Source organism: Pseudophryne corroboree, chromosome 7, assembly GCF_028390025.1.
Source record: "Pseudophryne corroboree isolate aPseCor3 chromosome 7, aPseCor3.hap2, whole genome shotgun sequence".
Taxonomy (NCBI): Eukaryota; Metazoa; Chordata; class Amphibia; order Anura; family Myobatrachidae; genus Pseudophryne; species Pseudophryne corroboree.
In genome coordinates, this window is record NC_086450.1 from 178,347,908 (window position 1) to 178,361,903 (window position 13,996).

At 46.0% G+C, this 13,996-nt stretch overlaps 1 protein-coding gene across 3 annotated transcripts in view; it reads right to left on the reverse strand.

Moving 5' to 3' along the window:
- LOC134944887 (peroxisomal N(1)-acetyl-spermine/spermidine oxidase-like) overlaps window positions 1-13,996 on the reverse strand; it is a 108,024-nt gene that overhangs the window by 20,013 nt on the left and 74,015 nt on the right. For all 3 annotated transcript variants that reach the window (XM_063933811.1, XM_063933809.1, XM_063933810.1), the window contains one exon: window positions 10,595-11,810. In XM_063933811.1, the coding sequence (XP_063789881.1) occupies window positions 10,595-11,784 (1,190 nt within the window). In that variant the 5' untranslated portion in view covers window positions 11,785-11,810. The remainder of the gene's footprint in view (window positions 1-10,594; window positions 11,811-13,996) is intronic.

Below are 13,996 nucleotides of genomic sequence, written 5' to 3' on the forward strand. Positions count from 1 at the left end.
GTCAGCAGTGTTCATTCCGGGAGTGGACAACTGGGAAGCAGACTTCCTCAGCAGACACGACCTGCATCCAGGGGAGTGGGGACTTCATCGGGAAGTCTTCGCACAGATTGCAAGTCAGTGGGGACTGCCCCAGATAGACATGATGGCGTCCCGCCTCAACAAAAAGCTACACAGGTATTGCGCCAAATCAAAAGACCCTCAGGCGGTAGCAGTAGACGCCTTAGTGACACTGCGGGTGTTCCAGTCGGTCTATGTGTTTCCTCCTCTTCCTCTCTTACCCAAGGTGTTGAGAATAATAAGAAAAAGAGGAGTGAGAACAATTCTCATTGTTCCAGATTGCGCCATGAAGGACCTGGTATCCGGATCTGCTGGAAATGCTCACAGAAGATCTGTGGCCTCTTCCTCTAAGACAGGACCTGTTACAACAGGGGCCATGTCTGTTCCAAGACTTACCGCGGCTGCGTTTGACGGTATGGCGGTTGAACGCCGGATCCTAGCGGAAAAGGGAATTCCGGATGAGGTCATTCCTACTCTGATAAAGGCTAGGAAAGACGTGACAGCGAAACATTATCACCGGATATGGCGAAAATATGTTTCTTGGTGTGAGGCCAGGAATGCTCCTACGGAAGAATTCCATCTGGGCCATTTCCTTCACTTCCTACAGACTGGAGTGAATTTGGGCCTAAAATTAGGCTCCATTAAGGTTCAGATTTCGGCCTTATCCATTTTCTTTCAAAGAGAATTGGCTTCTCTCCCAGAATTACAGACTTTTGTGAAGGGAGTGCTGCATATTCAGCCTCCTTTTATACCTCCGGTTGCGCCTTGGGACCTTAACGTGGTGTTGAGTTTCCTTAAGTCGCACTGGTTTAAACCACTTCAAACGGTGGGGGTTAAAATATCTCACTTGGAAGGTGGTCATGTTATTAGCCTTGGCTTCGGCTAGGCGAGTGTCGGAATTGGCGGTTTTCTCTCATAAAAGTCCCTATCTGGTTTTCCATATGGATAGGGCGGAATTGCGGACCCGTCCTCAATTCTTGCCTAAGGTGGTGTCATCTTTTCATATGAACCAACCTATTGTGGTGCCTGTGGCTACACGAGATTTGGAGGATTCCGGGTCCCTTGATGTAGTCAGGGCTTTGAAAATTTATGTGGCCAGAACGGCTAGAGTCAGAAAAACAGAAGCACTGTTTGTCCTATATGCAGCCAGCAAGGTTGGCGCCCCTGCTTCGAAGCAGACTATTGCTCGCTGGATCTGTAACACGATTCAGCAGGCGCATTCTACGGCTGGATTGCCGTTACCAAAATCGGTCAAGGCCCATTCCACTAGGAAGGTGGGCTCGTCTTGGGCGGCTGCCCGAGGGGTCTCGGCACTACAACTGTGCCGAGCTGCTACTTGGTCGGGATCAAACACCTTTGCAAAGTTCTATAAGTTTGATACCCTGGCTGAGGAGGCCCTAAGGTTTGCTCATTCGATGCTGCAGAGTCATCCGCACTCTCCCGCCCGTCTGGGAGCTTTGGTATAATCCCCATGGTCCTTACGGAGTCCCCAGCATCCTCTAGGACGTTAGAGAAAATAAGATTTTAAACCTACCGGTAAATCTTTTTCTCGTAGTCCGTAGAGGATGCTGGGCGCCCGTCCCAAGTGCGGACTACTGCTGCGAGACTTGTATATAGTTTTGCTTACATAAGGGTTATGTTATAGTTCCATCAGGTTGGACTGATGCTACGTTGTTTTTTTCATACTGTTAACTGTTTAATAGATACACAAGTTATACGGTGTGATTGGTGTGGCTGGTATGAATCTTGCCCTTGGATTAACAAAAATCCTTTCCTCGTACTGTCCGTCTCCTCTGGGCACAGTTTCTCTAACTGAGGTCTGGAGGAGGGGCATAGAGGTAGGAGCCAGTGCACACCCAGACCTAAAGTCTTTCTTAAAGTGCCCATGTCTCCTGCGGAGCCCGTCTATCCCCTTGGTCCTTACGGAGTCCCCAGCATCCTCTACGGACTACGAGAAAAAGATTTACTGGTAGGTTTAAAATCTTATTATTTGCATCTGCTTCAAATTTCAGATGCTATCACTGCTGGGTTCAGACCTGGCTAATCTACTGTGCACGCTGGGCTGTGGGGATGTGCATGTGCATGTTTAGGCTGTTTACAATGGCTAAGGCCATCTAAAGATGGTATTAGCTATCGGGAAGGGGGTCAAGCTCTAAAATCCTGTTTTTCAGTGCTTAATTAGCTGGAGAAGGCCAAAGTCACATTGACAAATGGGGACTGTGATAGCTTGTGTTACTTAGCTGAACCCAAGAGATACAGTGTCTATGGTATGTCCTGCATTCAGCTGTCTCCACTCTGGGCCTGAGTCAGTGATGTACACTAATGCCTTCCCAGCTGCATCAGTACGCAGCGGCTATGCACAAATATGCAAATGTCACAGCTGATCTGTACTAAGAAAACCACTGATGTACGAAGATGTACCCATGGACACATAGCAGAATTGAGCTTCTTAGTTATCCTGTGGTCGCGCATCACGGCCGTCAGAAGACATCAGAGCCAAGTACACTGCATACAGAATCGCTGTGACATGCCTGCCATTCCCGTTACCTCCCACAACCACTCCATGACTGTCAATCACTTTGCGAATAAATCTATACTACGACCGCTGTCGCAGGACCATCGTGGAACATGTGCAGTGCGATTAGACGCATACACAGTTACACGGCGTACATTAACATTGCGTCCATCTCTGAATCAGGCCCTCTGTCACCAAGGGCCCGATTAAAAGCAGCACTTGTACCTGCGACTTCGGATTCCACAGGACTTGCGAAAATCTGCTAATGACTCAGCCCCTATCTTATGTACAAAGACGCCCACCGACTACAAAACGTTGGTGGTACGCCTGCGTTTTTGTAGCCACCCCCGTTACCTCCCCAAAATGGTCACTACCTGTTATTAAGGCTCATCTCTATCTATGGCAGCCAGCCCCAAGTAGTACGCTGATCACTCACTGGCTACTTACATCTAAGCTCTATTATGTTTTGAGAATTGTGGTGCTCTTTGTTACCTGTACTCTATTTGTTATTTATTTACTGTAATGCTATGTTTTTTCTCCCTGTACTGTCCTTTGTACGGTGCTGCAAAACACTTGTGGCGCCCTATAAATAAAATGTAATAATAATACTCACCTTACAAATAAATCCTTACTGTATCCGCCATCACTAATCAATCGCCGCACGTGCGCAGTGTAGCGGTGAAGCATGTGCAGTGGCCAGTAATCTCTCCACTGCGTCCTACAGTGACATTACTTCTATCTCTGAATCAGGCCCCAAGTACAATAGAAAAAGTATAATGCAGATTGTAGCACTGTTATATAATGACTGGGCAGCTATAGCAGTTTATTGCTCGTATATACCGTGGTTTATCTAAGTAAACAGTGATTTTTTTTGTATATTACTCAGCATAACTTTTATAACAATTATAAAATGCATTTTCTAAATTTTTTTTTTTTTTTACAGTAACAATTATCTTTGTTCTAGACTCTAGATTCTAGAGTCTAGAATCTAGAGTGAAGAAACTATAACAGAAATGTATTATGTACAAATGGAACAAACCTATTAGAACCAGTGATGTGCTTATGGCGTAGAACAGACTGTGCTTTTTGCGCTGCAGAGAATGCCGGCACTATATAAATGCTAATAAGTTTGTTCTGCTTTCTATACTGTTTCCAGTAAGGGGAATATAAATGAATGCAGATGAGCCTATGCCACACACCGAGCAGTGCAGCCATCATATTTACTTAATAGACAACAAGAGTATTTGAATGTAAATGAATGCAGTGAGGTTTTACATTAAAGGACGGCTCCACGTTTTGAGTGAGACTAATACCCCTTTTCCACTAGCTGTTTTTACCCGTGTTTTTGCACGGGGGCGCGCATCAACACGGATTTTTAGTAGGTGGAAACGGGTCAACACGGGTTGAGTGACCCGGGAATCCAACCCGGCTATTTACCTGGGTAGAACACGGTAATGACACGGATAGCGGTGCAGTGGAAACGGTCATTACACGTGTTTTCAGACCCGAGTAACGCTCTGAGACGCTGATTGGTGCTTCTGGGGCACTGGAAGATGATGTCATCCCTGGGAGACACGCTGGGCACATGCAGGCATTGAGGCAGCAAACAAAACACTCTGAAGTCGCGCTGGGTACATACAGATCTTTTTATTGCAGCAGCTTCCAGACAATATACAGCAGCAGAAGCTCCAGCACAGCAACATGGCTAGCCATATCTGGTCAGACACAGAGATCAAGGAGCTGCTTAATATTCGGGGAGAGGAAGAAATAAGAAGGCAGGTGACTGGAACAGTTAAGGATGCTATCGTCTACAAGAACATATCCCTTATGCTGGCAGAAAGGGGCATCCAAAAAACCCAGCAACAAGTCGTTAACAAATTGAAGGCACTACGCAGACAATTCACCAAAGTACACGACCATAACCGCAAGAAAAGTGGTGCTGGGCGTATGGAATGGCCATATTATGACCTATGCTATAGTGTCTTCGGCAAAACTGCGATAACAAATCCCATAGCACTATCGTCATCCAGCTCTGCCAGTCGCCAGATGTCAGTCGACGAGGACTGTGACGAAACACAGCACAGCCTTCCCAGCTCACAATGCAGCCCATCATCCCCGCTGCTTATATCGGACAGCAGTTTTGAAGACTCGACCGTCAATCATGATTCCATCAGTGCCACTATTGAGGACGTACCACAGTCTCAGGCGGAGACGTCGCAACCCCCCAAGACCACGACTTTGCGCTCAAATAGTAAGTATTACCATTACAAATACAGTTGCAGCAGTCCCTATATGTAAAGGCATGGTAATGTTGCAGAGTATAGCTAGTGTGCAGGTGGGAGAAGGCCACAGACACGTATATGATACCACTGCTATTTTTTAATAGAATCATGGTAATGTTGCAGAGTATAGCTAGTGTGCAGGTGGGAGAAGGCCACAAACACGTATATGCTACCACTGCTATTTTTAAATTGTTGCTTACATTCTGTTTCATCTCCTTCACAGTCTACAACGTTCCACAGCGGAAAAAGAAACTGAACAAAACAGAACAAACGGTCAAAGCAATGAAGTCCATTATCTTGGATCACCTGCGTGAGGCAGATAGTGAGCTCAATGCCCAGGAAGATGCACGGCTTGAGAGATTCCTTGCGTCAGAAAAAGAAATGCATCAAACTTTTATGAGTCAGTTAATGACCATGCATGATAGGCAGATGACATTTTTTGAACGCACGTTTGCACGTACCATAGGGAATACCACACAAACACAACAGCAAGACACAGCCTACCCACAGCACCCATATGGTCCATACAACTATGAGCCTCCCTCAAATCCCCCAACACAAATCCCGCAGTCCTCAGAATTTCGGGTATATAGACAACTGCCCTAGAGCAGCGGGTTATAAAACAATGTTTGTGTTTTAAGGTTATGTTTGCACTGTATCCTCAACCCTGATACCTACAAATGCAAACATTATTTTGATTTTACAGAGTGCCCTGTTGGCACTTTAAAGTTTTATAGTGTTACCTCAGAAAATGGGCAGTGGGATCCAGATATTTGGGCTACCTTTTTATATTGTTACCTCAGAAAATGTGCGGCAGTGCGATCCAAATATTGGGGGTGACCCGATATCTGCCAAACCAAACATTAGGTTTTTTTTTATACAGAGTGCCCTGTTTGCACTTTACTCTTTTACCTCAGGGCAGGTGTCTTCACCATGTGGCCCTCTAGCTGTTGTGGAAACACATAGCAACACATGCTGGTACATGTTATTCCACAACAGCTGGAGGGACACATGTTGAAGACCCCTTGCGTTATGTGGAATTTTACAGTGACATGTTTGCACTTAAATATTTTTTATTGTTACCTCAGAAAATGTGTGCCAACTGTTTAAAAGGAAAAATATAATAACAACTTTTGAACCAAATTTTTATAACTGAAAAAACGAAATAAACAAAAATTGTTTGCACACAAAAACTTGTCTGTTTTCTCTACTGCAACATTGTTTGAAGATTAGCTGCAATGGTGGCCCTTATGCACTCGCTGGCAGCGTCATGCCCCCCCACCAAGCCTGGTGCATCATGTACAGTGACCCCCGCCCCATGATCATGTACATTCCACTCGGGGAGAAAGTTTTCCTTTTGTATCTCACATATGTTATGGAGAATGCAGCAGGCCGCTACTATATCTGGCATTATTTTCAAGTCCACATCATTCCTCTTCATGAGGCAGCGCCAGCGTCCTTTTAAACGCCCAAACGCATTCTCCACTGCCATACGGGCCGAACTTAGGGCATGGGTATATGATGTCTGTTCGGGGGATAAGTGAACATGCTGGGTGTAGCCCTTCATTAGCCAGCGCTGTAATGGGTATGCTGCATCACCAATGAGATGGACCGGGATGTCCACACCATGTACGATCACCGATTTCTGTTAATAAAACATTAATATTATTACAGGGGTAAAACTTGACTATTGGTTTATGGGCGAACATTAGTTTAAGTAGTAAATAATCTTACCTCTCGAGGGAAAAGCCATCCACCAAGCTTGTCCTCAGCAATACTGTAAAGATCGGAGTTGGCGAGAACCCTTGCATCATGTGACCGTCCGGGCCACCCTATGAAGACATCTGTGAAACTAAAAATAAAGGTTTATGCATTATCATAAAACAGGCCAAGCCTATTTCAAACACATTAGTGAAACAGTGCTTACCAGTATTTGTGGTCCACTACAGCTTGCAGAACAATGGAATGCCAACCCTTACGATTGTAATAGTCTGCTGGGTTGTCATGGGGGGCGATGATGGGGATGTGGGTCCCATCTATGGCACCAGCACACTGTGGGTAGCCACGCTTCTTAAACCCTTTTATAGTCTCATCTAGCCGCTGTCCTTGTGGCAAGGAAATAAAGCGATGGTACATGGTATCCAGCAATGCCCGCGTGACCTGGTAGACAATCTTGCAGACCGTGCCAATCCCTACTCCAAATAAACTGGAAACTGTGCGATACTCTCCAGGGGTAGCATACCACCAGAGAGCAATCGCTAACCTCCTGGCTGGCTCAATGGGCTTACGGAACCTGGTGGTCTGCATGGTTATTGCGGGGGACAGTAGTTCCAAAACATACTCGAATGTAGCGCGAGACATCCTGAAGTTTGACATCCACTGCTCCTCCTGATATGCTAGAATAGTCTGCATGAATGCTTCCCCATGTCTGCGATCTCTCATCCACATTCTTCGGCTTGGTGTACAGTTCATTGTTATTAAAGAAATAACAACAGTGGATGATATACGCGCTCTCCTCCTTTTCAAATATTTGCGTCGATAGGTAGCCCTCTCTGCAAAGAATTGAGCTCTCCTTCTCCAGCTCTGCAGTAGGTAGCACAAGGTGAAAAGCTGCATCAAGCTGTCTGTAGCAGAAAGCAGCAGTAAACTGCAAACAGTCTGCGACTCCATGCTAGACACAGCTACTGCACCGGCGTCCATTGCTGCAATGCTGTGAGCAGGCCCCACCCCTCCCTTTTGGTCCTTTTGATGACATCATCTTGATGAGACAGTAAAAAGTCCATTTGTAATGACAGCAATAGGCTTTTACAGAGCTTACCCGGGTTAAGTGGAAACAGATCAGACACGGGAATAACCCGTGTCGAAGTGTAGTGGAAACGGGGGAGCCGACACGGGTTGTAGCCGTGTTAAACATCCCGGATCGGACACGGTACGTAGGTGGAAAAGGGGTATAAACAATGGCATGCCAATTAAGCTATCTTGCTACATTTCTAAATGTACACGTTAAAGACATAGGAGTTTATTCATCATTAATCACATATACAAAGCGATCTGGGCGCGATACTAGAGCCCAGAATCACACTTCAGTATGCCATTACACTGGCACCATGTATCATGAAGCACCCACATGGACACGGGTTAAAAATGGGGGTAAGGGTCGTTGGGTTGACTCAACTTAGGTCGACAGTCATTAGGTTGACCATGGAAGGTCGACATGCATTAGGTCGACAGGGGCAATAGGTCGACATGGGCATTAGGTCGACAGGTGAAAATGTCGACATGAGTTTTTGGGCTTTTTTTGGTGTCGTTTTCTTCGTAAAGTGACGGGGAACCCCAATTAGTGCACCGTGTTCCCACGCATGGCTCGCGAGCTTCGGGCAAGGTGCCTCGCTTCGCTCGGGACAGGTTACTGTTCCAGTCGTAGTCCACATGGATCAAGTATGGAAAAATCCAAAAAATGATTGGAAAAAAAAAAAATCATGTCGACATTTTGACCTGTCGACCTAGTACATATCGAGCTAATGACCATGCGACCTATTGACCATGTCGACAGAATGCAAGTCGCCATTCAGTGGTCGACCTAACGACTGTCGACCTAAGCTGTGTCGACCTAACGATCGTTTCCCAAAAATGGAGCCAGACTCTGCGTTGTGCTCTTTCCTCTTCCAAGGAACCCTCTACCGGCTACGTATGCGATATGTAGCACATAGGCTACCTGCGGGAAAGCCAATCCTGGAGCTTGGTAAATCTGGCAGCATCACGGCCCCCATGGAAACATATGGGGGTTACGGCTGCAGGCGTCAACGGAGGGATCACAGCAGGTATCAGAGATATCTCTGGCCCCTCTGTCAAGGTGATGCTAAATATTTGTGGTTACCCCCCAAAAACGGGGGTGTTTTCTTAGGGAATAAGGCACCAATATTTAATGATAAATGGGCCCTGAATAAGGTGCCTCGTATTACGCACTGTCTACCAGCTCTCTGGTAATGATATTGCCTAATAATGATTTTGCAAAGTTATCAGCTTTCTAACCTTTGTACCTACATCCTTACAAGCTATTGCCTCAGTTATCGGACAAATCTCTCTCTCTGGGGCATATGTAATAGGGTCCGAGTTTGCCGGAGGTGCGGGATGCCAGCCGATCTCTGACTTTTTTTTACTGGGGCATTCATTTACAAGGCAAAACCAAGCCTTATGAATGATTGCCGCTTTAAAAACAATGTCCAAGATCATCCGGCATCCCGCACCTCTGGCAAACTCAGACCCTATTACATAGACCCCTCCCCCACCTCTCTCTCTCTCTCTCTCTCTCTCTCTCTCTCTTACAATACCTATGCCTTAAAGTGTGGAACTTTTTTCACTTTGTTTCTGTAAAATAGGTAAAAACTAAATTCTGGACACAGTAAATAATAATAAAGCAAGAAGTAAACAATTTCAGCTGGAGACTTATGTTTTTATTTTCTAACTGTTGGCTTTTTTAAGCCAATGATTGTCTCCATTTTTGCCTGCAGAATTTAAAACAGCAATGGAAAATGCACGTAATAGTAAGTAAACAAGCCCCTTAGAGGCTCATGCACATTTCAAAGCAAGTTGGCCGCAATTGCTCCTGCATTGTGTACGCAGAAATAAATGTGTATATTTGCCTGGTTTGAGTACGAAATCCCAGCAGTGGGAATCCCGACGGCCAGGATGCCCAGTGGATCCCAGTAAGTATTTTAACCCTGCCCCTATTCGTAACCCTAACCCACCCCTCCCGCGTAACCCTAACCCTAACTCACCCCTCCCGCAGCCTAACCCTAACTGTCCCCTCCCCCAGCCCGTTGGTATTCTGACTGCCGGAATACTGACCACATCCCATTTGCCCATATACAGCATTGTACACATTTTTGCGACAACAACCCTGATCCGTACACATGGTTTGATGCCCGTCATCAGCATCAGTGAACACTTGCGTGAGCCCTATCCTGTTGCAAAGAACCTCTGAAAATAGGCGTATTTACACTTCCGTATAACTCTGTGTAGCCTGCAGTTCGATTCACATGACCTCCCTGAGCCCTGTCTATGTGAGAACGCTCTCTTCCCGCCAAGTTACTCCCTTACAGTTGCACGTTAAGGTGAAGCAATGAAAAATTGTAAAAGTCTCTCACAAAGTTAATGCAGACATTCATATGGAAACAAAGGGACCTTCAGCTTTCCCTACAGAAGACTTATCTTTTTACCTTAATTTCCATGTCAGTGTTTGCACTAACCTTACGAGAAATTGTAACTTTTACAGTTTTTCATTGCTGATCCAGAAAACATTCTGGGGAGAAAAAAAAGAGCATCAGAATTTACATATCAATATCCGGATTATCTTAGTTTCTGCACTGTGGTGATGACACCTCAGACAGTAACTACATTTCCTGTACATAAGTGCTAAAAGACTATTGTACCACACCTTCTCAGCCAAATTTTCCTATGATCATGGAGTTATCCATTCAACATCCCCACATGTGAGATTATGCACACTAGTTGAGCCCATGAGGATCCAGCCATTTGGCCAGAGCACTAAAAGTCTGGATCTGAGAAAATTGGCTGAATTCATAAGTATCTAAATGGATAGACATTTAATCACAGAAGCAAAGCAGCTGGACCCTGGATGATATGATGTATAAATCACTAGATATTACAGGCTCTTTCTAAAGTAATATCTAAGAAAGTAGTGTTGATTTAGTAAACATTATGCAGAATTACCTCTCACCTGACACACGCATCTCCCACTTCGATTTCTGGGAGAGTCTCCATGTGCTCTGCAGCCAGTCCCGTTATCCAGCCACAGAGGGTGCTTCTATGCATTGGAACACAGTCAAAGCCTCCAATCTTCTTGTACCACTCTGAACGCCAAGAATATCCTTTACGTCCATTAGAATAACCCTTTAAGCTTTCAGGGCCCTGTTTCCATACTAACTGTATTCCTGCACAGTCATCTGGCCAAAAGGGCTCAGAGAACTCCAAAAAGATCTTGGCCACTGTACCAAATCCCAGCCGCTCAATGGCTTCCATCTTTCCACGTGGCAGTGGGGGATCAAATAATGAGGAAGCTTGTTCCTTCAAGTAGCCAAGTGACACAGTGACAATCACATGATCTGCTGGAAAATGCTCCCCATCTTCACAAACGACTTTGATGGGATGTTCATAAATACTGCCAACTGGTTTTGGAGATCCTTCCCATTGGATGCAACGAACCACTTTACGGAAACGAAGTGCATTAGGAGGCAGTTTGTCTATCAAGACATTTAGCAGAGCTTGGTAACCTTTACTTCCCAAGCAGTTAAAAAAAGGCCCTTCTAGGGCAGTGTACAAGCTGAGCTGACTCAAGGAGAATTCATACATGGAGTTACAAGCCTCATCAATGCACTCAGTGCGCTTACACCATTCAAAGACATCTTCAGTACCTACAGCCTCGGAAAGGTTGGATAAGGCAAACTCACTGTCTAGATATTCTCCAACTGACCAAGATTCACATTCTGTCTTAAAGTCCTGCTGGATGATCTGAGACATCAGCCTACCAAAAAAGCAAGTTACTTGTTCTACCTGGGTCGAGGGCAGCAGCTTCCCTTGCTCAGTGAAGAAGTAATCCTGGGGAGTTACAGATACTGGCTGGCAAGTCATCATGTTGAAGCCATCATCCGCTAACAGTCCTGCCTCCTTGGCCATTTGGTAAAGTGGATTATCCTTTTGGCCATGGATCCAGGTGGCACCCAACTCTAGTGCAGCAGACCCCAAAGATTGAAGCGTGAAAACTCTACCACCTGCACGATCTAAAGCTTCCAGGATAATCAGGTTTTTCACTCCATGTTTCACCAGAGTGGTGGCTGCACCAAGTCCTGCAAAGCCAGCGCCAATTATAACCACTCTGGGTGAGTGGCTGGCATGATATTCTGAGTCCATGGGAGTTAAAAGAGAATCAGGATTACCTAGGATCATAAGCATCAAAATAAGTTGGATTGTTCTCATGAATTTATAGTACAGGTACTAGTTAAATAAACAGAGTTGTTAATGGTATTAAAATCCATTACAGCAATAATGTATTTTAACAGTTGTTGGATGTATCACTAATGGATAATAAGATTTTACTCACCGGTAAATCTATTTCTCGTAGTCCGTAGTGGATGCTGGGGACTTCGTAAGGACCATGGGGAATAGACGGGCTCCGCAGGAGACTGGGCACTCTAAAGAAAGATTTAGTACTACCTGGTGTGCACTGGCTCCTCCCTCTATGCCCCTCCTCCAGACCTCAGTTAAGGAAACTGTGCCCGGAAGAGCTGACATTACAAGGAAAGGATTTTGGAATCCAGGGTAAGACTCATACCAGCCACACCAATCACACCGTATAACTCGTGATAAACTTACCCAGTTAACAGTATGAACAACAAACAACCATCACTCAACTGATGCCACATAACATAACCCTTTAGTAAGCAATAACTATATACACGTATTGCAGAAAGTCCGCACTTGGGACGGGCGCCCAGCTTCCACTACGGACTACGAGAAATAGATTTACCGGTGAGTACAATCTTATTTTCTCTAACGTCCTAGTGGATGCGGGGGACTCCGTAAGGACCATGGGGATTATACCAAAGCTCCCAAACGGGCGGGAGAGTGCGGATGACTCTGCAGCACCGAATGGGCAAACTCAAGGTCCTCCTCAGCCAGGGTGTCAAACTTGTAGAACTTTGCAAATATGTTTGAACCCGACCAAGTAGCAGCTCGGCAAAGCTGTAATGCCGAGACCCCTCGGGCAGCCGCCCAAGAAGAGCCCACCTTTCTTGTGGAATGGGCTTTCACTGATTTTGGATGCGGCAATCCAGCCGCAGAATGAGCCTGCTGAATCATGCCACAGATCCAGCGAGCAATAGTTTGCTTTGAAGCAGGAGCACCCAGCTTGTTGGATGCATACAGGACAAACAGCGAGTCAGTCTTCCTGACTCCAGTCGTTCTGGTCACATAAATCTTCTAAGCCCGGACTATGTCAAACAACTTGGAATCCTCCAACTCACAAGTAGCCGCAGGCACCACAATAGGTTGGTTCAAATGAAAGGATGACACCACCTTTGGCAGAAATTGCGGACGAGTCCGCAATTCTGCCCTATCCATATGGAAAACCAGATAGGGGCTTTTACATGACAAAGCCGCCAATTCTGACACACGCCTAGCCGAAGCTAAGGCCAACAGCATGACCACTTTCCACGTGAGATACTTTAGCTCCACGGTCTTAAGTGGCTTACACCAGTGGGATTTCAGGAAACTCAACACCACGTTAAGATCCCAAGGTGCCACTGGTGGCACAAAAGGGGGCTGAATATGCAGCACTCCCTTAACAAACGTCTGAACCTCAGGAAGAAAATCGATAGGGCCGAAATCTGGACCTTTATGGACCCTAATTTTAGGCCCATAGTCACTCCTGACTGTAGGAAGTGCAGGAATCGACCCAGCTGGAATTCCTCTGTAGGGGCCTTCCTGGCCTCACACCAAGCAACATATTTTCGCCATATACGGTGATAATGCTTTGCTGTCACGTCCTTCCTAGCCTTTATCAGCGTAAGAATAACTTCATCCAGAATGCCTTTTTCCGCTAGGATCCGGCGTTCAACCGCCATGCCGTTAAACGCAGCCGCGGTAAGTATTGGAACAGACAGGGCCCTTGTTGTAACAAGTGCTGTCTGAGAGGCAGAGGCCATGGGTCCTCTGTGAGCATTTCTTGCAATTCTGGGTACCAAGTCCTTCTTGGCCAATCCGGAACAATGAGTATTGTTCTCACTCCTCTTTTTCTTACAATTCTCAGCACCTTTGGTATGAGAGGAAGAGGAGGAAACACATAGACCGACTGGAACACCCAAGGTGTTACTAGTGCGTCCACAGCTATCGCCTGAGGGTCCCTTGACCTGGCGCAATACCTTTTTAGCTTTTTGTTGAGACGGGACGCCATCATGTCCACCTGTGGCAGTTCCCATCGATTTGCAATCTGCGTGAAAACATCTTGATGAAGTCCCCACTCTCCCGGGTGGAGGTCGTGCCTGCTGAGGAAGTCTGCTTCCCAGTTGTCCACTCCCAGAATGAACACTGCTGACAGTGCTAGTACGTGATTCTCCGCCCAACG